The sequence below is a fragment of the Thunnus albacares genome, chromosome 6 (genome assembly GCF_914725855.1).
Source record: "Thunnus albacares chromosome 6, fThuAlb1.1, whole genome shotgun sequence".
Taxonomy (NCBI): Eukaryota; Metazoa; Chordata; class Actinopteri; order Scombriformes; family Scombridae; genus Thunnus; species Thunnus albacares.
The window spans coordinates 7332450-7356840 of NC_058111.1; the positions used below are offsets into that span (position 1 = coordinate 7332450).

General features: G+C 42.1%; 2 protein-coding genes across 6 annotated transcripts; one reads left to right on the plus strand and one right to left on the minus strand.

The window, feature by feature from the left end:
- Positions 1–27: 27 nt before the first annotated feature.
- Positions 28–7677, minus strand: napab (N-ethylmaleimide-sensitive factor attachment protein, alpha b). Its single transcript, XM_044353561.1, has 11 exons — positions 7450–7677; positions 5999–6078; positions 5784–5900; positions 5258–5304; positions 5074–5151; positions 4806–4861; positions 3291–3375; positions 3081–3185; positions 2931–2999; positions 1705–1755; positions 28–1307 (listed from the first exon to the last, which is right to left on the minus strand). The coding sequence occupies exons 1-11, from the start codon at positions 7545–7547 to the stop codon at positions 1206–1208; spliced, it is 888 nt and encodes a 295-aa protein (XP_044209496.1). The 5' UTR covers positions 7548–7677; the 3' UTR covers positions 28–1205.
- Positions 7678–9865: 2188 nt separating this feature from the next.
- Positions 9866–24324, plus strand: bicra (BRD4 interacting chromatin remodeling complex associated protein). Of its 5 annotated transcripts, none has more exons than XM_044354083.1 (15): positions 9866–11509; positions 13520–13565; positions 13678–13723; positions 14257–14322; positions 14584–16659; positions 16848–17036; positions 18391–19017; positions 19548–19728; positions 19829–19926; positions 20109–20243; positions 20341–20387; positions 20479–20627; positions 20722–20816; positions 20915–21020; positions 21120–24324. In XM_044354083.1, the coding sequence occupies exons 2-15, from the start codon at positions 13525–13527 to the stop codon at positions 22928–22930; spliced, it is 5667 nt and encodes a 1888-aa protein (XP_044210018.1). In that variant the 5' UTR covers positions 9866–11509; positions 13520–13524; the 3' UTR covers positions 22931–24324. The 5 variants fall into 5 exon arrangements, with proteins under 5 accessions (XP_044210018.1, XP_044210020.1, XP_044210021.1 ...); XM_044354085.1 differs by having other exon boundaries at positions 20918–21020; XM_044354084.1 differs by lacking the exon at positions 9866–11509 and adding an exon at positions 11563–12239.
- Positions 24325–24391: the final 67 nt, after the last annotated feature.

The following is a 24391-nucleotide window of genomic DNA, read 5'->3' on the forward strand; positions in this document are numbered from 1 at the left end:
GCAGGCAGGTGGAGGCCACACCCATGATGCTGTAAGACAGGTTTATTCAAACGTTTGACAGGAAACATCACTGATGTACAAATTATTTAAGACCATTTGTCTATTGACAAAATCATCAGGAGGGTGAGCACAGTGTTCAGATCAGTAAAGCTCCTTTTTTCTTCAATGTATTGCATCTTGTGCAGGCCTTTAAAAAAAAACAACTTTTTTTTCAGCCTGGTTAGTTATGACAGAAAACGAACACATATCATACAATCAAAAAAAAAAAAAAAAAAAAAAAACTCGAGAAATAGCTCCTATAGAGAGGAAAACTGCTGCTCTAGTTTTCTCATCCATACCAAACCATGCAAATGTTCACAAAGGTGACGCTTATTTCACCTCATATTTTGTGGAATAAAAGCACTTTAAATGGAAGTGACAAAAAAAAAAACAATAAAGTGAATTTATTGAGAACGTTTCTAAAAGCATGATTTTTTTTTGTTTTTGTTTTTCTTTCATCAAATCTAGCTGTTCACATCCTGAGAATTTAGCAGTATAAGGCAAAAAGGGGGGAGGGGGCTTATTTGCCGTGGAATAAAACTCTTGGCCTCTCTGCTTGGAGAGGAGCTGTTCAGCTGAGATGAAGTGCTGTTTAATTAGAGGTGCCCTGATATGACCAACAGTATACTGAGCCCTCAAAAGTACCAAAAACCTAAGTGTGTGCTTTATTGTACGTGTTGATACTGGCATTTTGGTCAGTTTAATCCCAAAGCACGTTCTGTAAAATATATTTTGTAGATCAAAGCCTTAGTAAATTGGCGTTCCCTCCTCCATTTAATAAGAAGAAAAATAAAAAGTTTATCATAGTCCTGTGCTGGTATAAGTATTTGGTATTGCAGCCCAATTATTAATATTTTAACCAATATTAGGCCAATACCTGTATTGTAACAATGTACAACTAACATACTGTGTGCAGTGTACACTCAGGAAAATAGTGTTCATACCTAAAAAGACTATAATTTTTTTGGAGCATTAAGTTGTCAAAAGAGCAGATTAAAAAGGCAAGAAAAAAAAAAAAATACTGCAGATGGTAGGAAAGAAACAAGTATTTGTGAAGGAATATAAAGGTTCAAAACATTAAGATTTGAATGGAAGTGAGAGGATCGAGGCGAAAAAGAGGGATGCGAGTCGGTCGTCGAGGGCTTGAGAAGGAGCAGCGAGGAGAGTCAGCGGAGGTCGCTCTCCTCGTCCTGTATGCTTTTCTTGATGCGGAGAAGCATGGTGGTGAGCCACTGGTCCAACCGTGAAATGGTGTCATATTCCTTCACCTGAGAACAAAATACGATATTTCAGAAAACACAATAAAGGTAGTAAGGTGCGGCGCTCTTGTTCTGCTTTTTAATCATCCAAAACATAAAACTGATAACTCAAAACAATTAATGAGAGTTTCGTGCTGCTGCTTGTGAACAGTTTTTGCATTTTTAGACATTAATCTTTCAGGCGGAAACAAGTTCAAACTGACAGATTCTGATACACATGAAGTATAAGAAAGGATTAATAAAAGACTCTCTTCTTTAACAACCATCCCAACACTTCACTCATAGGTGAATCATTTTAAAGTCACGCTGTAAAGAGTAAAGACTTGGAGACTCTGCAGGACACTGATGGCAGTCAGACACATGAACTTAAGGTCTTTATTCAGCTGAAAACAACGGTTAAACTCACCGAATCAGTGTAGGCATCCACATTCTGTTCTTCATAGGCATCTAGAAGTTTCTGGTAAGATAAAATACAGTTCATATTAGAAGGGCTGTGAATAGAAAAACTGAGATGATAAAGTAGGATGTAGGAGCAGTAGGACGGCTGCTCTGCCCACCTGTAGGCTTTTAATTGATACATCTTTATATATAAAGGCAATTGTTGGTCTGCTCCCGTACTACCTTTGTGTTTTTATCACGCAGAAAAGTGCCAGACAGGACGCTTTGTATTGTCCAGACAGAAATCGGAAAAAGGGGCATTTGTGTATTCTGCACCCTCGGCATGGAATACGTTGCAGAAAGACTTGAAACTCAAGAAATTAGTCTCATTAAAAAGATTTAAATCCAAAATGAGAAATTTCTCTTCTGAAATGTGAGTTTTCTTATGCTTGTTTTTTTATTTTCTTTTTCAAATTTGTCTCATTTTGTGTTTTCTGTCTGTAATTATGTGCTTTTATTTGTGCTGCTGCTTGTCTTGGCCCGGTCTCCCTTTAAAAAAAAAAAAAAAAAAAAGAGATTCTAAATCTCAATGGGACTCTCCTGTTTAAATAAAGGTTAAATTAAAAAAATGAAATGCTATAATAACACACTGCAGTCACACTGTCTGCATGCATTACAAGCATTACAAAATGAATTATTACCGTTTTACAGCTTTTAAATACCAGCATTACCAGACTTGTGACCCATGCGTGAGAGTGAGCGGACTGCAGGACTGTAGAAAAACCATCTGCAGTCGGTGAGTGAGACTCATTAGTGAAACGGGACACTGGCACCGTTTGTGATCTGCGTGTGAGCGGTGCTCGCAAATCGCTTTTGTGAAACGTGACACAGAATTGTTAAAAGCAGGCCTCACCTGCACTAAAACTAACTCATGCTTTTGTTATATATAATGCTGAGGTGTCAAACAAGATGCATGCAGCCAATTGCCACTCTTACAACTTTTACTTTTCATTAATAGCATGTAGATTGTTAAGTGAGGTAAAGCAGCCGTCACTGTATTTAACTGAGAACAGCAGCAGAGAGCAGCGAGGAAGGAAACAGAAAGCAACAGTCTGCCAGTTGGAAGGTTTATCTCAGCTGGCTATCGAGTTAAACTGCTCTCCATCAGCCAAGCCGCTCTACATTTAAAGGATTATTTGCTGTTTTTGTTTAGGGATTTTAGAGTTAAAACAACAATAAAAAAACAAAACCTACCTTCAACAATTTGCATTCTCGAGAATCTGAGAAAGCCGGAAACATTTCTTCGTACTTCTGCACAGCGAGCTGAGTGACAAGAGGATGAATATTAGAAACGGTGGCTCATCTTACACTTGTGGTACACATGGACACAAGGTCGGTGCTTACTTTTGCGTTCAGCATGTCCACACAGAAGTGACAAAGTGCCGCTTTGAAGAAGTGATCCTTGGCACTGTATTTCAGCAGCGTGCTGTCCATTGCGTGGGTTCCAACCTGAAAAAATAAAAACAGTACAATTCATGTTTGTTTTGTGACTTCAGCCGGTGATACCTGCTGATAAGACGTTGAGATGAAGGCTGCTGCTGAGCGTTAACTCACCTGTTCATAGATCTCAATAGCTTTTGGGTACTGCTCCAGCTGAGCCGCGTAGGTCGCAACCTTCAGAAGGCACTTGTTTGCTGAACTGAAAAGAAAAGTCAAAGAACTTCTCAGTCCGCACATATTCATAGAAATCAAAAACGGTCAAATACCCACTAACCACCACTAATTTAAACGTACGGTCATAAAAATAAAGATCTGAAATGAAAAATGATGCATTAAAAGGCCCCATGACATGAAAAATACCTTTTCCCAGTTTTATTCATGTGTGTCCCTGTGATAGTTGTTCATTTATCTCTCGTTATATGCCAAATATATGAAAGAGAAAAAAAATAGTATCAGAGTATTTTTACATCAAAATCTGTCTTTTCTCTTCCTGTGAAACGGTGAGGAGAATAATTTCCCTTGAGTAAACAGTAAAAGCATAAAAGACAGCACCCAGGAGAGTTAATTAAAGGAATCAACAATGTGTAGTCATTGTAAGGACCATACATTGAAGATTAATCAGTAACATAATGCGACGGTTATTTGCATATGATATGTGATAAAAAGCCAACAGGCCCAATATTACTTTTGGATTTTGAATAAATTTGAGACACCAATGTTTCCAAGCCAGCTGAAACTGGTTAAGAGCCATGTGGAGCCCAGTATAGGCTCCATAATAGGAGGAGTTGTAAAACATTACATAAGATGATGGTTTCTCATTCAGTTTCAGGTTCTTTGTCCCGGGATCAAGGCTTCGGTTTGCTTTCTATTACTCTTGATGCACAGTAAACCTATTCACATTGAACTCTACCAGTTGTAAGTGAGTTCATTAAGTCTGAATATACATCTAAGTTTTTTGAGTTTCTCACTATGTTGAGGGAGACCTGAAGCGTTATTATCTGCCCGTATGAAGATTTCCCCACAACAACGGTTTCACTCAGGGACCTTTACAAAAGTTCATCCAATCAAATGTGACTTTGGGTGAGTAGCTAATCACACCGGTCATATAAAACCGCACTTTGAGGTTTGTGGGTCATAGTAGCTGACAGAGCAATATGGAGAGAGACAGGAAGAGACGTGTGTTTGGATATCAGTGGGCTGACGTCTAATTCATTCATCTCTCCCTCGTCCTCCTGATCTAACAACAGGTGAGGGAGGTGTGTGTGTGTGTGTGTGTGTGGAGCCGACAGCCATCCCGCTAAACTCTAAGCCACCGCCCACTTTTTAGCTGTCCAATCGAATGCGAGGGAACTGATTTAAATCTCTCTTGTAACTGTTCACCACTCAAATATTCTGATTCACCGGGAAATACGTCACAGTGCAGAAGCAAAAGACGCTCTAACTTCTGTTTCATGGGGCCTTTAATTAAAACAAAAGATTGTTATTTGTCCTCAAGGGGGAAATTCTTTTCCACAGTAGGTGCATAGAAAACGTACAAAAAGACAACACAGAAACATATAAGCCATCACAACCTAAAAGCAAACAAGAGAAAATTAAAACATGCTGAAACTGCTCATTTAAAATAGTCACCTGGTGGATTCTTCACCTTTGTAGTAATCTGCTGCCTGTTCATAATGAGCAATGGCCTGCAATGAAAAGACAAAAGTGAGCACTAATTGGACCTCAGTTATAGGTTTTAAAACAGACATCTCCCATGTTTGTGGCTAACAAGAGTTTAAATTCAGTCTTTGAAAAAAAAACAAAAAAAACCAGACTCTATTAACAGTTATACTTGAAGCAGAAATCTGCCCTGAAATGAATATGTACAATATATAAAAACACAAATATTTCATCTGACCTTATCAATGTCCACCAGCTCTGTCTCATATATTTCAGCGATGGTGATGTGATGTTTGGCTGCGATGGTGAAACGCCCCTGAATCCCCGCCCCACCAAAAAAAAAAAAAAAAAAAATTCACATAAGAGACGTGTCCAACAGGGGGAGTTGTATGTTATATAAGTAAATCAGATCCTAAACTCACCATATCTGTGTATATCTCAATAGCTCGGTTTAGGCAGTTTATGGCCTCTGTTGAGACAAATAATAATTATTGGACACATGACATATGTTGCCAAAATCAAAAAGGAACTAGTTGTGAGAAGTGCAGGGTTCAAGGCCAGAATATTTCTAACAAAGTTCCTTTGACTGTAGAATGATCTCGTCATGGGAAATACCGACAAATGTAAAGACATGACGAGTGAAGTGGAAAATCGACTTCTGAGAAAAATTTGCATCGGATAAAAAGGCTGCGAGAAGATGATTTCTTTACACTTTCCTACAGTGCAAAAGCATTAATTTGTCCACATCCCTACTTGCTAACAGCACAGTGGGAAGAGCCCTGAATAATGCTGTTAAAGCTCTTTGTCTGCAAGAGCTTAATGACGTTAGATGATACTGGCTGCATGGCCCGATGGAACTGGAACAGCCGCTTGTAAAACGGTGCATTACGAGCGAGCTTCGAGCGGTCATATATCCCGAGGGTGGTGGTGATGATGAGTGATGATTACCTTGCGGATCTGCTTTTTTGAAGGCGTTTCCGGCGTCTATGAAGTTAGTCGCCGCGTCGTGTTTGCTCTGCATCTGCAGGTGAAGACGAGCGGCTTGGGAGAACGCATTTCCTGCAGCTGAAAACAAGATGTTGCATGTTAAAGAGGATTGAGTCACGGACGAGGAAGAAGGTTATCGTTACGCTTGTTCGTCAAACATATGGTAATCATCTTACCACACCAGTTTTTGGCCATCTTGTACATGTTGGCAGCCCTCACGTACATGTCACATGCCTCTTCCAACTTGGAGGAACCCCTGTGTGACAAGAGAAGTGTTATTTATATTTATGATCAGAGTTTGCACTCTTTGGCTTCACTCATACTCTCTATAACTGACAAATATCAAGTGCTCTGATAGTTAATAATACATATTGATAATGTGAGGATTTATTGGGCATTCACTGTTCACTTCACTGTATCATTTTACTCTAACCTTTAAGAACAGAGAAGACATTAATATCAAGACATTATAATAACCAAAAATCTATCTGCAATATCATGACACCAAAAGAGTCATAAAATAAGTTAGATCAATTGATGTTTACTGCGTTAAACATCAATTTATTTGATGTGATTTTACATTTATGAGCCATATTGTAATTAGGGCTGCAACTACTGATTATTTTATCATTGATTAATCTGTTGATTATTCTCTTAATTAATCAATTTAGTTACTTAGTCTATAAAATGTCAGAAAATGGTGAAACATGTCAATCACTGTTTCCCAAAGCTCAAGATGACGTCTTCATACACATACACCTCTGAGTTTGCATGTTAAGTTTCTGATTTACACAGAATCCCAACTTCAACCATTTTGGCAGGTTTTGATTTGTCAGATGAGACTTTATTAAATTCGCATGTTACAGCAGTGCAGAAAACAAGGTAACAGATAAGAACCAAGTGTAATAAACACAACAAAACAACAAATCAAGTAAATAGAACTCAATCTATATACAATATAAGGCTTATACACATTACGATACTAGACTACATGACCTGACTTGACGGTTATAAAAGCAGAAAAGTTGTGCAAAATATGTGCAGAAGTTGTGGTTCTGGTAGATGTAGCTACTATAGGTATATAAACAAAGTAAATAAACTTACTACCTTACTAAATCTGATGCAACTCAACAAACCGGTTCACTCAGCTACTGTAAACACATTTGATGGACGTGATTTGCACACAGCTGAGTGATCCTAAAATAATCTGATCTTTCCCCAGTAGATGGAGCTGTTATTCAGTGATACTCGGTGTTCTTTTTCGAGAGTAATAACTCCCTTGAAATATTGCACAATTCATCTCTGAATACAGCCTCATCAGCACCTGACATAGTTAAGTCTTGCTCAGACACACTGCTGCGCGCAGCTGATGCTTATTTATTCTCCAGCAGTAATCTGCGGGAAGATAACGCTGGATATGAGGCTAAACAAACACTCGTTTAACACTGTCGACAATAGTTAAACGTCAGGTGCAAAGCAGCCGACTGTAACAGTGGTGTTAAGGTTAAGAAAATGTGTTTTTGTCCTGCCCTCCAGATCTGGTGGTAACTCGTCAGCTAGCCACCTTCCGCTTACTTGGCCCTTGGCTTGACAAAATTAGCTAACAGAAGCTAACTGACATACTCACCCAAACATCGCACCGAAAAACGACTGCGATGATTTTACTTTCTTGTCGGCTTCCGCCATTAAGGCTGTCGCTTCCTTTTCTTTCCCGCTATTGTCCATTTTAGTGTCACTGCTCTGATTTTAAAGGGAACAACGAAAAAATGCGAAAGTCAACAAACTTGCTAACCAGTGCTAGCAGCAGCGGGTTTGCCTTGTCACCTCTGTCATGTGACATGGGTGTAGCGGAAACACTAATGAAGCGTTCAGGTGCTGTTTGTAAACTCCACTTTCCAACATCCTAGTCTGAAAATAACTCAATGGACAAGAATGATAACTTTTTAATCCAGCTGTTTATATTTTTTTGGCAAATTCCATATACATAAAATGAAATGGACCAATATAGAAAACCAAATTTTTACTTATTTCTAATTGATATTAAACTCTATTACTATTCTCTAGTCAAGCTGAAAAATAGAAAAGCAGCAAAGACCCAAACAATATTTGAAACATATAAATTTATTTATGTTTATTCATTTATTCCTCTTTCTATGTATCATTTTGCTTTTATTGATTTTAAAAAAAGCTTCTTGCACAATTTCTTTACCAAATGTTTTTTTTTTTTTTAATTATTTATTTATTTTGTCATAACTGAATTCTCTGGCACTTTGTTTCCTCTTTTTGTTCTTCATACTTTATATGTTACTGTTGTTTGAGTTTGACTGTTCTCAATAAAGTTGAAAAAAAAAAAAGCTAAAAACTCCCAAGACTCCCAAGTTATAATATCCACCAAACTGTTCTCAGTCAGCAAATAATAACAAAGACACAACATATTATGTGTTTTTGTGTTTTTTAATCAATTTTAGAATCGATTAGAAGTGATCCTGTCCCAACATGTCAACCAGCAGAGGCAGTGTTGGTGTATGTAGCCCAATTGTTGAAAGATAATTGCTGGTGTTATATCATCAGTGTGAACCACGCTGTGGCCTAAATTACAACGATAATAAACATTAATGATTTTCTACATTGTCAAACAATACTTTCTCAGTTTGTATGATTTATAGCTCTTCACCAACAATTAACTGCAATAAATCCGACAGCCCATGAAGGCATCTTACAATTGGTGGTTTAAAGATCCAAACAGGTTTTAAGGAGTCATATACAAAACCTCTGTTTGTGATAATAAATTGTACAAAACATGTTCAGTTATCATGTTAATAATCCTTAAAATGGCATCTACTCCTTCTCCCTCATAAAAAATCCAGAATGTATGAATATGCAAATGTTTTTCATTTTAAAAGTTTAACTGCTGAGTACAAGATGTCTCCTACTTCACTGAGAAGTCCATTCTCAGTGTCTGTGCACTGGAGGCTTCAAGTTTCAAAATCACACTTGTGCAAATTGCATACTGGCCCTCAATTGGCTCTAAACTAATGTCACAAATCATGCTCCTAGGTACACGCCTTAAACTCATATTTAAGGTGAGAACAGAGAAACTTTCCACTTTCAGGGGGTGAATGTAAAAACAAAATTCTAGTCTCAATTTTTTCATGTACATCATTCTGCACAGTGAAGCTCAAACATCCAACTGAAAGAACAAGAAGAGGAGTATTTTTGACTGGAGGAGGACTTTAAGCAAAATAATAATGACCCTGATATATGATACTGGTCATATCTAACTTGACTCTGGTATGTGTTTATCTAATTTAAAATTAAAAGCAACATGGGGATGAGCTATAAAAATATTCCATCAGCTCCCTAATGAACAAACCCGTATGCTGTACATACTGTATATACATCATTTTCAGTGTATTATACTGCATAGATGATGTCACAACAGTTAGGTTTTATGCATAAAATATGTTTTTAAAAAAGGGAAAAGAAATTTAGCCCACATTTTTGTGCATACACAATGCATTGTGTATGTCTCAAGTCGACATACACAATGCATTGCCTCCACTTGAAACCCTTCCATATGGTCATTTGTGAAATCAAATCACAATCAAAAGTGGGAAATAATTAGATTACAACAGTGCATGTAAACACATTAAGGGTATGAAGTGAAAGGGAGGAGATCATTCATTCAATTCCCCCACCAATACTTTCCTCGTATGTAGGGTTTTCGTACAAGAACCTTTTATTGCCTGTCTTTGTTTCTTTGTGTTCATTGGAAATCTGATTTTTATGGGCCTACGAGCATGACTGCTGACGTCACAAATAGCATGGAAGCCAATCCTGGTCCAATATTCAACTTAAACAAGTGTGATATGGAAACATCTTGTGTCCAGCAGTTAAACTTCTGAAATAAAAAAAAAAACATTTGCTTATTCAGATTTTGGAAGAGAAAACAAGATTTTAAAAATCCCCTCCAGACATGTTTTAAGATGTACTGGATATAAAATACTGAACTGAATAATAATTTGTGTCTGATACGGTTTTTCCACCACAAAAGTTAAATTATCTTGTTAAAATCCTTGAAATGACATCTTCTCCTTCTCCCTCATTAAAAATTCCAGTCACCTCTTAGTCGCCTCAAACCTTCAGCTTTCATTCACAATTCCTTGCCTGCCTTTATCTCATAAACACAAACACATACAAAGACACACCAACATACTGACATGCACTGGCACAAGCATAAACACTCCTCCTCGTCACCTTGTCTCCTCCTCTCTTCATATGAAATTGTTTAGACACAGTGTTAGATTATTTGAATATACTTCCAAGCATGCATTACATCAGTGTGAAAATTGTCCTGAAAACTTTTTTTTCTGGACAATTTACATGATGGAGGTTATTGTGTGTCTTTTTAAACATGTGCGTCAGAGTAGTCTGATGGTTTTCTCTCAGATCAACATTAAAACAATTCAAACCATGATGAAGATAAATATGCATGTTACTCACTTGAGTTTGTGCATGACAGTTTTAAGGCCTCACATTACACTATGGTAATATGAATACTGCACTAGGATTGACTTCTATGTTTTTTTTTATAGTTCTGCTCATAGGCCTACCCCTTGAATTTAGATTTTCAATGAACTCAGAAAAACTTTCCACTTTCAGCAGATAATTATGAAAACAGCTTTGTAGTGTCAAACTCTGCACATACATCATTTTGCACAATGCAGCTCAAACTTTCAACTGGAGGAACGAGAAGAAAAACACATTTTTGAGTGGAGGGATCTTTAAATATTTAGTTAACTTAAAAACCAGAACAGTACGTGTTTATACAATGAATTAAAATCAGCCATAAATGTATCATTAACTCAGAAACCGTTTATCACAGTCTTTTAGTACGGTAACAATGCCAGAGTAAATGAGGCGGTTTCAGAATGTGCAGAGCAAAATGAACACATACATTAACATCATTCTTTTTGTAATTAAAGTTTTCCATTAACTTTTTTCAATAGATACAAAACATAATGAAACACAAGACCACTTATTACAGTAAAACAGTGAAAAATAAGTAAAAATAAAATAAATCTGGACAAACAGAATTAGCTACTAGTACAGTCAGAAAAAAACAGTAAACTGTGGCAACAAATGAAAAATTTAAGATCAGGGGGCAGCATGTATCATTTAAAATGGGGTTAGAGAAGAAAACAGTAACAAAAAACAGATTGTAGGAGTATTTACTTCCTGTTAGGTTCCTCCCTTAAATACATCAGAAATTTAGACCAAACTTCATAAACCTTACCTCGGTACTTATTAGTCCTTGCGACATTAATATACTTCTTAAATATTTTAAGAAAAAGTTTTACAGGGTGTGTGAATCCATATTGACCAAACCAAGTTTCTGACTCTTCCATTTACATTAATGAGTGCCATATTTACCAATAATTATGATGATATTGACCATATAAGATACTTCTTTACAGAGATTATCTTTGTATATTAGATATAGTATTATACTCAGTCTGAACATTCAGGAAATACGGTGAAGGAGAGAGGCAGCACACTGACGAAGCACAGATTTCAATCAGGCAAAACGGAAGTCCCCTGTTTCCTGGCTGTAGTTGGGTCCTGTACAGCAGCCCGTGCGAGGCTGTCCTGGAGACCCCGCGCTGCCTGCACCTCTATCGTCTCGGGTGAGTTTGTTACAATGTAGCGATTTCTCTATTAATCCGAATAACTGTAACAAAGCTGCAATATTCGCGTTCTGCACACGAGCCGCGAACTGCACAGCCGCCGCGTTCGAAACGCCGCGCTGCTGCACGAGCCGGCAAACACGCTCATTTTCCACCGAATTCCCAAGCATACCCCCCTCATCCAAGACTATTCCAACATTAACTCATATTTTGCTTGCAAGGAGAGACAGATAGCTCGCTACGCAATTGCGTTTACACTCCTAAGCAAACAATTCCGCCTTGTCTTGGTTGAATCGAGGTCCCGCTGCACATTAACAGTGTTAAAATTGTGTCACTCGGTGGTTTGTTTTGAATGTCAAAGGCTCAAGCTAGCTGTACGTCAGAATATTGTTGATAGCTGGTTGGCTAAGCAGGCTAGCCAGCTAGGCTAACGAAATTCAATCTAGATGCATCAAAATGCTGGAAATAGAGGTGAAACGGGTTGTTGGAATCAAACTTTTTAATAACTTAAGAGTCTTTAGACAGTCGTGTGCCTGTTAATTACTGTGATTGTAACGAATTGACTAAATATGCACGTAAAGCTCTTAGAAAACACTAGCTAGCATGTAGCCAGCCGCTTGCAGTGTCTCCATTCATATCCTGCGCACTGGCTCTGCTCTGACCGAGTAATGGCTACGATCCGCTGCCTTTGTAGAGCGGCAGCTGGGGATACGTTGGCTTCATAATCTCGGTATGATGTCTGCGTGGAAATTTGGGTGACTTATGTTTGTGAAACTGGAAGTGCTGTGCTCAGTTGTTGACGCTTGTAAATACAACGGAGAGACCGCACTCGGTATCTTTACAGGCTGTGAGAAAACCGCGCGTTTTCAGTTTGTTGAGTCTCTTGATTGAGTCCCCAGCAGAAGAGGGATTTCATGTTGCTGTGTGGATATGTGTAAACAAGCCATGTTACAACTAATAATGACGATGGGTATTGTGCGAAAATGTAAAACTTTGCTTGGAAATTTAGTGAACCCAGATATCTTTAAATTACATGTATTAATATAAATGTTTAAGTCCAGCAAGCTTACAGAGTTGCCTCTGTGTTTGCTTTATTCTCACAAGATCTACAGCAAGCTCTGACAGCAATCGATGATGTAATGTTTCAAGATGTTACTCATAGTCTGATTGTGGTAAATATAAGGGTTGTGAGATGAATTTATTTTCATTTAAACAAAATTCCCTCATATGTAACCAGCCAATAAAACTGCTGTTGGGTTTGTAAGGACGATTAGTAACTAAGATAACTGTTTTGCAGCACTTGCAAAAACTCTTTGGTGTGAAGCTGGTTTAATGACTCATGTTACATTTACTTCATACTATCCAAGAGTAAAAAGCTTGAGTAAAATATTTATTTTGACCGAGCATAGTTAGTTAAGTCCTCTGTAATATGTTGAAAAATGTAAGAGTAAAAATCTGAATACAGGATATTAACTTTTTTTTAACTTTTTTTTTTTTTTTTTAGTTCTGTGTTGAATACAGTGTAATACAGACTCAAAAAGAGGTTTATTTCCTTCAAGGACTATCCATGCTGAAAATGAGTGCTGTGCAGAGCTTTGCTGAAAGAATAAACTTTTTTTTTTTAAAGAGCCAGATTAAATTTTTGACTATATTAATGTATCACCATGTGACATTACTTATTGCCACTCTGAGGCAGAGGAGCACTTGAAGTTAGAGGAAAGGGGGAGTAAAATGAAGTTGCAGTTTTGTGGTTGTTCATCATCATAATATTTTGGCTAACTGATGTCGAAATACAGCTTTAATTTAGCACTCTAACTTAAACAACTAAGCACTTAATACGGAGCTAAAATATAACACAGCTGGGCGTTGTAATAACCTTTTAACAGTGGAAATACTCATTTGGGGAAGGTCATTTTTTTGTTGATGTTAAGTTTTGTTTTTCTTTGAAAGTGCATTCATAATGAAACAAATCACAGTTGGTTGACTTCAAACCTTTTTCATCTTTAACAGTTGTCATGGATGATGAAGACGGCAGGTGCCTTCTAGATGTAATTTGGTAAGTCGTTGCAGACACGGCGCAGGAAACAGCTTGATATTATAACAAACTGTTAAGTCGTCTCTTTTGTGTTGTCATGTACTGGTTTGATTCACATTGTTTTCTCCTTCAGTGACCCAGAAGCTCTCAATGACTTTCTTCATGGATCTGAGACCCATGTGAGTATAAGAGGGGAAAAAAAGTGAAAGAAGTTAGGGTTAGGGTTACACAAAATGGTTTTGTAATTGATTAGATTAGGAGTCTTAATTGTGCGTATTTTAGTTTGGGCTCGTGTGACTCTTGAGTCACTTTCAGATTACACTTTGATGCACCTTGCAACCCATGTCCCTCACTGCTTTCATTTACCCTTTTTTTTTTACTGCTTTCTCTGCTTAATGGTTGTCTTTGCTTTTTGAGTGCACTATTTATGGTTTCAGCCTGCCTTCCCTTTTTAATCTGGCTATTTCACAAAATGAGAAATGCAAATACTAACGCTTCCCAACTCTGTGTTATTCCTATCATTTTGCCCATCTGTCCCAAAATCTTTTCGCTGGTTCTTTACAATCTGGGTTCTCTGGTCTGTGTTCTGTCCTTTCCTTGCCCTCCTCCTCTGTTTGATGGTCTGTTTGTTTTTCTGTCCTGGTGGCTTTTGCCTGCTGGTTTGGGTGCCTTTGGTTTCTGTCTGTCCTATCCTGGGTGGGTGTGTCTGTAGTTGGACACTGACGACCTTTTGGATGGTTCGAGTGACCCCTCCAGCTCGTTCTTCTCTACCACTGGGGTGAGTAGAATCCCCCAATCCTCTTCCTCCTGTTTTCTACCCATCTATGTAGCATGCATGTCCAATTACCCTCCCCTTCCACTAACACATCTACACTCTACAAGCTTTGATTTGCCGCGATGAGACAATAGGTTTTTGTGGGGTTTTCGTGTCTGCATTTCTGTGTTACCTCAGTTATGCTTCTCTTCATCACATCTAGTCATCAAAATTCATCCATCATCTTGTTTCACTTCTGTCTTTTCTTGCCCCTTTTCCTTTAAGGGCCATGTTCCAGAGGTCCAGCCTGCTGTCCAGCTGTCGGCCAATGAGCCAGCAGGCCTGCCCAGAGTCAGTGTTGACCTGGACTTCCTGGAGGATGATGACATCCTGGGTGGATCCCCAGGTGGTGAAGGTGGGAGCAATGGCATTGGGACAAATCACGAGCCATGTGACATCCTGCAGCAGAGCTTGGCTGAAGCCAACATTACAGAGCAAAGCCTACAAGAGGCAGAGGCTGAGCTGGACCTGGGCTCCTTTGGAATTCCAGGCCTTACGCAGGTGGTTCAGACACTGCCTGATCCCAGCCTCTCTGGGGCTGGAGGCGCTGCTGTTGGTGTAGGCATAGGTGTTGGAGGAGCAGCAGCAATTTTCCCTGGGTCAGCCCAAAGCACCACTGCTACTCCTCCCAATGCCACAGCTGACATGCTAGGGTCAGTGCTTGCTCAGCAAGGCCTCCAGCTCCAACCCCAGGTCATGAACAAGGCCATTAGCGTTCAGCCATTTATGCAGCCTGTGGGCCTGGGAAATGTGACGCTTCAACCCATTTCAAGTCTCCAACCTCTTCCTAATGGGAGTCAGTCTGGACATTTGGGTATCGGACAGATTCAGGTTGTGGGTCAGCCCACAGTCATGACTATCAATCAGTCTGGGCAGCCAATCCTGGCTAAAGCCATGGGTGGTTACCAGCTGCACCAGTCTGGGCCAGAGGTATCAGGTGCTGGTTCTCAGGCGGGGCTTGGAGGCTCAGGAGGTGGACTTCTGATCCAAGGTAACAAAGCCACTTTGGGATCTCCAGCTTTAAATGGACCGGCTGTTTGTGTTAGCAGCACAAACAGCAGCAGTGGCGGTACAATGACTGCTCCTGCTGGACTTGTGGGCTTTGGAAGCTCCCCTCTAAGTTCAGGAATTGGACCCCAGTCGCAAACTCAAGGCCAAATCATGCAGAACGTGATCATTCAGCGCACACCAACACCCATTCAGCCTAAACCCCCTCAGGGGGGAGCCATCCAACCGAAACTGTTCAAACAGCAACAACAGCCACAACAGCCACAGCCAGCGCCCCAACCCCTGCAAAACGATGCCCACAAGGCTCTAGGGCTGCAGCAACTTCCAGTTTCTGCTGCTCAAAACGTAGCCTTCCTGACTGGAAAACCAGGCTCTAATGTTGTCCTGAGTACTCAAGCCACAACACAAGGCCCTCAGTTTCAACAAACCCTGTTCAAGCAACAAGCTGCACAACCATCTGGCAAGCCCCTCAGTGTACACTTATTAAACCAATCAGGCAGCATCGTTATTCCCTCTCAGACAGTTCTACAAGGTCAGAACCACCAGTTTCTCCTGCCACCACTACAGGCAGGTGGGCAGATTCTGACCCAACACCCCGGGGGCCACATCATAACTAGTCAGGGTCCTGGTGGACAGCTCATTGCAAACCAGATTTTAACTGCAAACCAGAACATCAACTTGGGCCAGGTGTTGACTTCACAGGGCCATCCTGGGGCTGCCCACATCCTCTCTGGACCCATCCAGCTCCAGCCTGGGCAGATGGGCACACCCACCCTCTTTCAGATGCCTGTCTCATTGGCTCAGAGTCAAAGCCAGACACAGACCCACACTGTCTCAGGTCATGCCCAGACAGTCATACAAGGCATGCCAATACAGAACTCCCTGACCATGCTGAGTCAGGTGGAGGGGTTGAGCCCCGCAGTCAGCCTTCAGCCAGCCCTGCAGCCCCAGCCAGGTGGAGTCCCCAGCAGCAGCAGCACCGGAGCAGCAACCATGGCTCAGGGCCAGCCTGGAGAGTGTGTTACTGTGCTAGGAAGCTCCACAGACCAGGCTGCTCATCCCACCCAGCAGCATGTACCACAGTCCTCTATCCTCGCCATGCAACCGACTTCGTCTGTGTCCACGGCTACCACAGTACCCTCCTCTTCTCCGTCCATGTCTGTGTCCACCTCTTCCTCTGTGACAGCAGTGGGGCTGGTCCCCCCTCAGGCTCAACACAGTCCAGGGAGGTTATTGTTCACCAACTCAAGCATGATCCTGAGCCAGGAGTCTCTGCAGATGTTTCTGCAACAGGTCAGTGTTCCACTCTTGCATGTTTGCTTTAATTGTGTACAGTTAACATTGTCTTAAAACACATAAATAACATGCACGGAGTGATATCATGGTCTGACCTTTTTGGTTTACTATTTTACTCCCCCTCTCCTCCAATCCTCCTCCTCCTTCCCTTCCTCGTCCTGAAATGGTAAATGTACTCCTATCAGGAGCAGCACCACCAAACAGAGAATGAGTCAACCCCCTCTGTGGGCGTACCAGCGTCTGTAATCGTCAGCAGCAACAACATCACTACTCCAGCCCCCGCTGTCCATGACAGCCAATTAACTGACTCTTGGGTGGGTCAGAGCCACAGCTCTTCCCCTGGCCTCTCCCACATGACAGCAGTGGTAAAGCAGGTAGAAATGCCCCTTTATGTTAAGCCCCACCCACTTGTTGCTGCTGCTGCTGCCGCCACAACGTTAGGGTACCTAACCTTTCCCCATCACTGCTCTGTAGTCCTCTTCTGCATTAGTCATTGCTTCCATCGCTTTCACAGTTGCTATGCAATTCCCAAGCGCAAAAATTACTCATTTGCTTGCAGCTTCTGTGTGTTTCTAACATTGCTTTGTTAAAGGTAAAGGCATGATCATTGCACTTATCCATATGAATTGAGTGTCAACCATTGCGCTATTTTAATATTTAGCTGTATGCACCTCATATAATTTGGCATTGTTAATCAAATGCCAGTTCTTCCTTTGTCTAACTAAAGTTAATTTTTAAACTAACTTGGTATGTTTTTCATCCATTCTATGTATATAGTAACAAATAAAACCATGCTCATGCTTAATAGAAGAGCTACCAAGGTGCCAAGTGCAATTTATTGACCTCTTTACTAACACTGTTATCAAATTCAGTCAGCTCACCTTCATCTGCTGCATTACTGACCAAGGACTGATCAATCAATCCACACCTCACAACCCTGCACTCCTCATTTAGACTCTTAATGTGCCACTACCCCCTTTTAACCCCTAGTCTGACCAGTGTAACGACCCCAAATCAAAGTTACATGCTCTGCTGACCCCCCCCCCCCTCCTCCACCCCCCCCGTACCTGAAGTTTTTAGATCACCTTCTACTTTACAATCACAGATCCGCAGATCTTGACTTCTTGCTTTTGTCAACTGTTTTCTTTTTAGCTCGCCAAATGATCATCGCTCCCTTTTTTTATGTGTAATTCTCCTCAAGCACTAGAGAAAATCATTGGGCTTTTTCTACTTTTACTTAAGCAACTACTAGATTTTCAAGTCTAATACTTTTTTTTTTGCTTTTGTACAGTTTAGTGTTGTTGTAGATTTTTATTGGGGTTGGGCGATAATTCAGTATTATCATATATCGATTTTCAGTGGAATTGTATTGTTATGATATGATTATATCATGCAATTAACAATGCCAAGAGAATTGTGATTTAACACTGACATATACATACATTACACATAACATTTAGTCTTGCATACATTTGCCATATCATGATAAATATTGATATTAGCAAAATTAAGATTGTGATATAGCCATGTCGCCCAGCTCTACTTTGTATCTAGTGTCAAATCTTAAACCTTGCACCAGAATCATATTTACTATATACTGTCTGCATGCAGAATTTTTAGTCTATATGATTTTTGTGCTTGATGTCCCGATTTTTTCTGCTGTGTTAAAATACTGTTTGCATCCCTGAATCAAATCAGCATATAAGTATTTTGATTCCACTTCCTCAGGTACCCTCCAGTGGACATCAGCAGCCCCTGAAGATCCAGGGCATGTCCCCCTCACCGGCCTTGACCAGTCACGCCACAGCACCCCCGGTGGCAGACAGCCCCCAGCCTTCCCAGTCTCCTCTTACTCTGAGCCAGCAGATCCAGTCGCCACACCATCAACAGCAGTCGCGTCCTCCCTCTCAGCCTCAGCCGCAGTCTCAAACTCCCTCCCGCTCATGCACACCTTCATCTCACCCTCCGCTCTTTATTGTCCATAACCAAATTGCAGAGTCCCCCCAACCAACTCCGCAAGGTCAGCCACAGCAGACGCAGCCCCAACAGGCACACATTCAAGTTCAGCTTCAGTCTCAGCCACGGCCGGCCTCTCAGCCGGCGCCCTACCAACAAGAACAACCTCCTATGTCACAGTCACCCAAGCCTCCTCCTGCACCACCTGTACAGCACCAGTTCACTGCTCCTCCTGTCAGCACTTCTGCCAGTGCTGTAGTGAAAACCCAGGTTCCCATCCAGGGCCTGTCAGCAGAGCAGCAGCACCACCTGCAATTAGTAGGAGCGCAAATTCAGACCCTGTCAGCCATCACCCAACCCTCACCTCAGCAGAAACAGCTGCTGGAGAAGCTGCACCAGGTATTGTGTCCCAGTTCACCATAAACTTTCCTTAATGAAAACTTGTTATGGATTTTGCCAGTGAAGCAATCTTCACATGCAACTTTTTTACCCTGTTGTGGTTCAGCAGTTGACAAATCTCTGTACGCTGCCGGTAAATGTGTGCTGTAAACATATGAGCTGGTTTGCAGCATTCAATACAACATTAATAGTGTAGTGTTTTTTATCTGATACAAACTGTTGTAGAATGTAATACCTGTGATGCATGTGTGTGGTTGTAAAATTTTCCCACAATTCAACAGAGTTTTTTTTAAATAATAAGTTCAATACATTGGAAATAGGGGAAAAATCATTTCATATATTATCACTGGCAATAGGTGAGTATACTCATACTTTTGTTTTCTTTCACACTTTTGTAACAGCTGGTGATTGGATTGGTAATCAGCTTATCAGTACAAATCAGTAGTCGGAGTAGGCTCCAGGAAACCTCTATGATTTAGAATTTCTTGTGAACAACAATGTTTGATTAGACTGTCCTGATGTGTTTTCAGGTCCAGCAGAACATCCTGCTGCAGTCCAAGCAGTCTGCTCAGCCTCTGCCTCTGCCTCAAGCAACCAGTCAGTTCAGCTCCCAGCAAGACGTGCCTGTCGACAAAGTGGTGATAACATCATCAGCCAGCGCCGGTACACCTGCTCAGCTTCCCTCAGTGCTCGTCAAAACTCCTGCTACAGGTTAGACATAATTAACCGTTAATAATGCAAAACAGCAGGACCCTGAAAACGTGTGTTGAAGTATTTCCCTCTGTAATGATTTGTTTTCTTCTTGTTTTAGCCTCAAGTGACTTAAAGGTATTCTCAGGAGCCCAAGGGCCAGCTGGAGCAATGGTGAATCAGACTGTCACTCCTGCCAGCCTTACCCAGCCTGCACAGGTAGGCAACATTACAAAGCCAATTCCTTAGATGACATGGATGGTGGTTATTGTGTGTTGTGTGCTAGCTGCTCTATGAGTTCCCTTCATGCAATTCTGAATTTTATAGTGATAGTCTTTTAAACATGTTCATTTCAAGTATTTTGTCACTTTCTAACCTTTTCTCCCCTATTTCCCCTAAAGGTTCAGCCAAAGCCAGGAGTGATCAGCTCAGTTGGTGGGATGACTCTGGGGAAAGGTGGGATGCAGATACAGGTGTTAGGAACTAGTCTGACTCAAATGCCTGCTCCACAGCCCCCTGCTCCAGTACAAACTCAGGTACATGATAGTGAGGTCCTACAAAACTTCCTCCAGTGTTTAAGCTTCAGCTTGAATGTTTTAATCACTGGTTTTCATCTGTTTGCTCACATCACAGACGACAATGAAGATGCCTTTCAGTGCAGAGCCCAGCAAAGAAGCGAGGTGTGTGCCGCAAGCATGTGAATGGCTTATTTTCAGTGTCTCATAATGTCATTTTTGTAAATAGTATTTCCTTATGCACTCCTAACCGCAGGATGCTAGAACAGCTGAGGAAACAGCAAGGTTCAGTGCTTCACCCAAACTACAGTGCTCCTTTCCACTCTGTTGAGGACACACTGCACAGATTGCTGCCTTACCATCTCTACCAGGGAACTGCCAACTCTTCTCAAGACTATCAAAGAGGTAATGAAAAGGCTCCAGTGCAGCAGATATAAAGGTTTATACCTTTTTTCCTCATTTTTGATCCTCATGAACATTTTGGTTCTTTTGTGCACAGTGGATGATGAATTTGAGAGGGTCTCCTGCCAGCTGCTGAAAAGGACCCAGGCTATGCTGGATAAATATCGCTACCTGCTCTTTACAGAGTCAAAGGTAAGTTTATAAACTAGCATTGTCACGATAGGCCTTCTTTTTGCCCCCTTTGTCTTGAATTGATATTGAACTGATGGCTTTTGGTGTTTGAACCTGAGCAGAGAATGGGCCCCTCGGCTGAGATGGTGATGATTGACCGGATGTTCATTCAGGAGGAGAAGATTGCATTAAGTCAGGACAAGATTTTGGCCAAGGAGAGACCAGGTACTCTACCCCTGTCTGTGGCCATACATTGCTTTTTTTGGTTGCCTTTATCTAAATTAGTTGTATGCTAATGATATAATTTTGTTTATTTAATTGCAGAGGAGTTTATGGCAAACGCACGCATGTTGGAGAGTGTAATTTCATCACAACAGAAATCACCTTCTGCTGAGCCCACCTCAGTAGCCGCTGCTGCTGCTGCCGCCCCCGCTGGCCCTGCTCCAGAACCGGCAGCTCCTGCCCCAGCCCCTCTTCCAAACGTCACCCCGAATCCTCCTACTACACCCATCCCGGCTCCTGCTCCACCACCTCCCGCTGCCCCTTCAACCACCCCTTTCCCTCCGACAAAACTGGTAATAAAGCAGGGTGGAGGCGGAGCCTCTGTGTCCTGGTCCAGCAGCTGCCCCACACCTCCAGCTGCAGCCACCAGGCTGGTGGCCGAACCCATCAGCCAGAGCTCCTCCACCTTCAGCCGTACTCCAGCAGCATCGTCCTCCCTCTCCTCCTCCTCCTCTTCCTTCAACTCTCAAGTGGCCGACGATGACGACGCTCTCCCACAGCGAACCAGCAAACCACCTATCAAGACCTACGAGGCTCGCAGGAGAATAGGCTTGAAGCTGAAGATCAAGCAGGATCAAACGGGGTTCAGTAAGGTGGTCCACAACACTGCCTTAGACCCAGTGCACACACCTCAACCTCAGCAGAGCAGCCAGTCCATATCTCAAACTCAGCCTGAAGCTACTGTACCGCACCCAAAGTCCTACCCTTTATCAACCCCTCCCACTAGCGTCATCAGAACTCAGTCACCCATATGCACTGCTTCTTCGTCCTCATCAGTCACCACAGCAACCACCCAGTCTAACCCGCCACTAAGAGGTAACGTTCCCCCTAGTGCTGCCCCATCTTCCTCTACCTCTTCCTCTCATACTTGGTCGTCGTCCACTTCCTCCTTCTCCTCCTCCTCCTCCTCCTCCTCCTCGTCCACTCAAATGAACGGGACGTTGGATCACCATGACGCGGGCGGGGTCAAACACAATCCTGCCTCCACTGCCACTCCCTCACAGACCACCTGTCGCCTCCCCCTTCGAAAAACCTACCGGGAAAACATAAGTCCCCGGGTCAGACCTGGTGTCCCGGGGGGAGGAGACGAGAGCGTGTCCTACCCTAGACCCACGCTGTCACCCCCCAGGCACGAGGGCTCATCTTCTCCCTCAGAGCGGACAGTGATAGCCAGCGTGAAGGTGGAGAAAAGAGGCAGGGAGGCCTTGCATCCTCACACGGGGTCAAGCCACGAAACGTGCCGCTTAGGGAGTGCAGTGCAGGGGCTGGACGACGTGGACGAGGTGTTTAACCATGGTATCAAAACCACACAACACCATCATCTCCCACAGCTTATGGACAGGGAGGGGGCAAAAGGGAGAGGGGAGGAGCACACAGACCAAGAGACAGATGTAAGTAAATACAAGAGGGCGAAAGGAAAAAACAGACAGAGGGCAGCCGGGACATTCAGAATGGACCAGCACGCCCCTGGGCCTCCCTCTCCAGAGTCCTCCTTAACACGAGACTCTTTGCTTCCTGCCAAACGCTGCAAGTCAGACTCCCCCGACATGGATAACGCCAGCTTCTCCAGCGGCAGCCCTCCAGACGACTCTCTGAACGAACACCTGCAGTGCGCCATCGACAGCATCCTCAATCTGCAGCAGGAGCCCTCTGCCCGCGGGCACATTAAAGGGGGCAACAGCAGGCCCCACCAACACCAAAGCCAGCGCCCAGGGGGCTCTGCAGCCTCATCCCACAGACCCTCAGTCCCATCCTCCTCCTCTGCTTCCTCGTCCTCCTCCCTGGCCCAGCACCCTCAGGTCGGTGGCCGTGGCCACAATGGCAGCCTGGTGCCCCAGACTCAAAGCAGATAACAGCCCCTCAGCCCCAGGCCGGACTGACACACGGGAGGGGGGGGGGGGGGGGGGGACTAAGAGACAGACTTGGGGGCATGGGAGGGTGGCGGGCACTGTGAAAACAGTATCACTGTACTACTTTGCCAAGCTGTGTTGGCTTTGTTTGTCCATTTGAATTGTCCAGACATTTCTGTCATTTACGGCCTGAGGTAGACCCCCGCCACGATGGAAGAAATGAGAATGTGTTAGGAGGTAAAACTGTCTCTGGGTTGCAGACATGAAGCTACCTGTTGTTTTGTATGTGTTCTCTCAGCCAAGCTCCAGTAACAAGATGAAATTGTCAGAAGTTGTTCTCTATTTCATTCTTCCTTTTTCTCTTTTGATCGTTTTCTTTTTCTCATTCAGTATTCATACATTCCTTTTCAAGTGGCCTGAACACTAGATTCTATCCTGGTTTGAACGGTGTCCCAGTAAGCATCCGGCAGCTCATTTAAACAGGTCAGAAGTCAGCAACCTCCTTTTTAACTTGGCTACCTAGAGTTGAGACAGAAGAGAATATAACCAAATTCATACTGTAAGAGGTCACAATACAACCGGTATCTTCCTTCACCAACCTAATTTGATTCTCTTATCACAGAGATAATGCTGTCCTACAGATGCAAATAGCACAAGCTAAAATGATACACAGTCCAAGTCTTTATCAGGAATACATTTCTTTAAGATGGGAAATAAACTTTGAAGGCTTTTACTGCTCACACAGCAACTGCTCTTTGTCTTCGATTGGCCAAATCAAACAGCCTCAAACCTCCATCATGCCTGCATTTTAAAGTAAACATGCTGAGAAAGTCATTTGAAAAGTGTAAAGCGGTTTTCCTTTTGACTGCTCTTGGGTACTGTAGTACTTTTCTGTTAAGATGTAAACTAACATGTTATAAGGAAATTCAAATGACTGACAATTCCCCCCCCCAACCCTGGTTCTTGTTTTTAGACCTCACCTCCACACACACACACACCCGCCCCCTCCCCCTTTTGCTTATAATGCCAGGTTAGGACTTGATGCATTGCAGTCAGCAGGGGGCAGGCCAGTTTTAACTGTTGATTTTCTGTGTTCTGAGTCTGTTTGGTTTAATCCTTCTGCCACTGTGTTCCTGCCTCCCTTGTGTGTTTTTTTTTTTTTTTTTTTTTTTTTTTTTGTCTTTTTTAAGCCTGGTGGACAATTCAAACACAAACACAGCACAAGCATTGAAATGGAAAAAAAGGAACAATAATAATGTACAAAAAGACCGTAAGAGAATTTGAAGTATAGTATTACAGATTAATTTTGTATTGTATTTATTGTGTATAATGACACTTTTTAAAAAGAAATGTACATTTAGTAAAACTGTAAATTAAACCTTGCTTCTTTTATGAAACATTGCAGGTCCTGCAGTCATTTGTCCAGCACTTTATACAGCAATCACTGATCATCGGGGTTACATT

Bases quoted from the DNA above. Each gene is read 5' to 3' on its own strand.
- napab (XM_044353561.1), bottom strand. From the start codon at position 7,547: ATGGACAATAGCGGGAAAGAAAAGGAAGCGACAGCCTTAATGGCGGAA. The intron at 4,862-5,073 runs GTCAGATGAAAT...TTTTCATTGCAG, and splicing joins AGCTGGTGGACATTGATAAG to GCCATTGCTCATTATGAACA. The intron at 3,376-4,805 runs GTGACTATTTTA...TTTTCTTTTCAG, and splicing joins AAAGGTGAAGAATCCACCAG to TTCAGCAAACAAGTGCCTTC.
- bicra (XM_044354083.1), top strand. From the start codon at position 13,525: ATGGATGATGAAGACGGCAGGTGCCTTCTAGATGTAATTTG. The intron at 17,037-18,390 runs GTAGAAATGCCC...CCACTTCCTCAG, and splicing joins TGACAGCAGTGGTAAAGCAG to GTACCCTCCAGTGGACATCA. The intron at 19,018-19,547 runs GTATTGTGTCCC...ATGTGTTTTCAG, and splicing joins TGCTGGAGAAGCTGCACCAG to GTCCAGCAGAACATCCTGCT.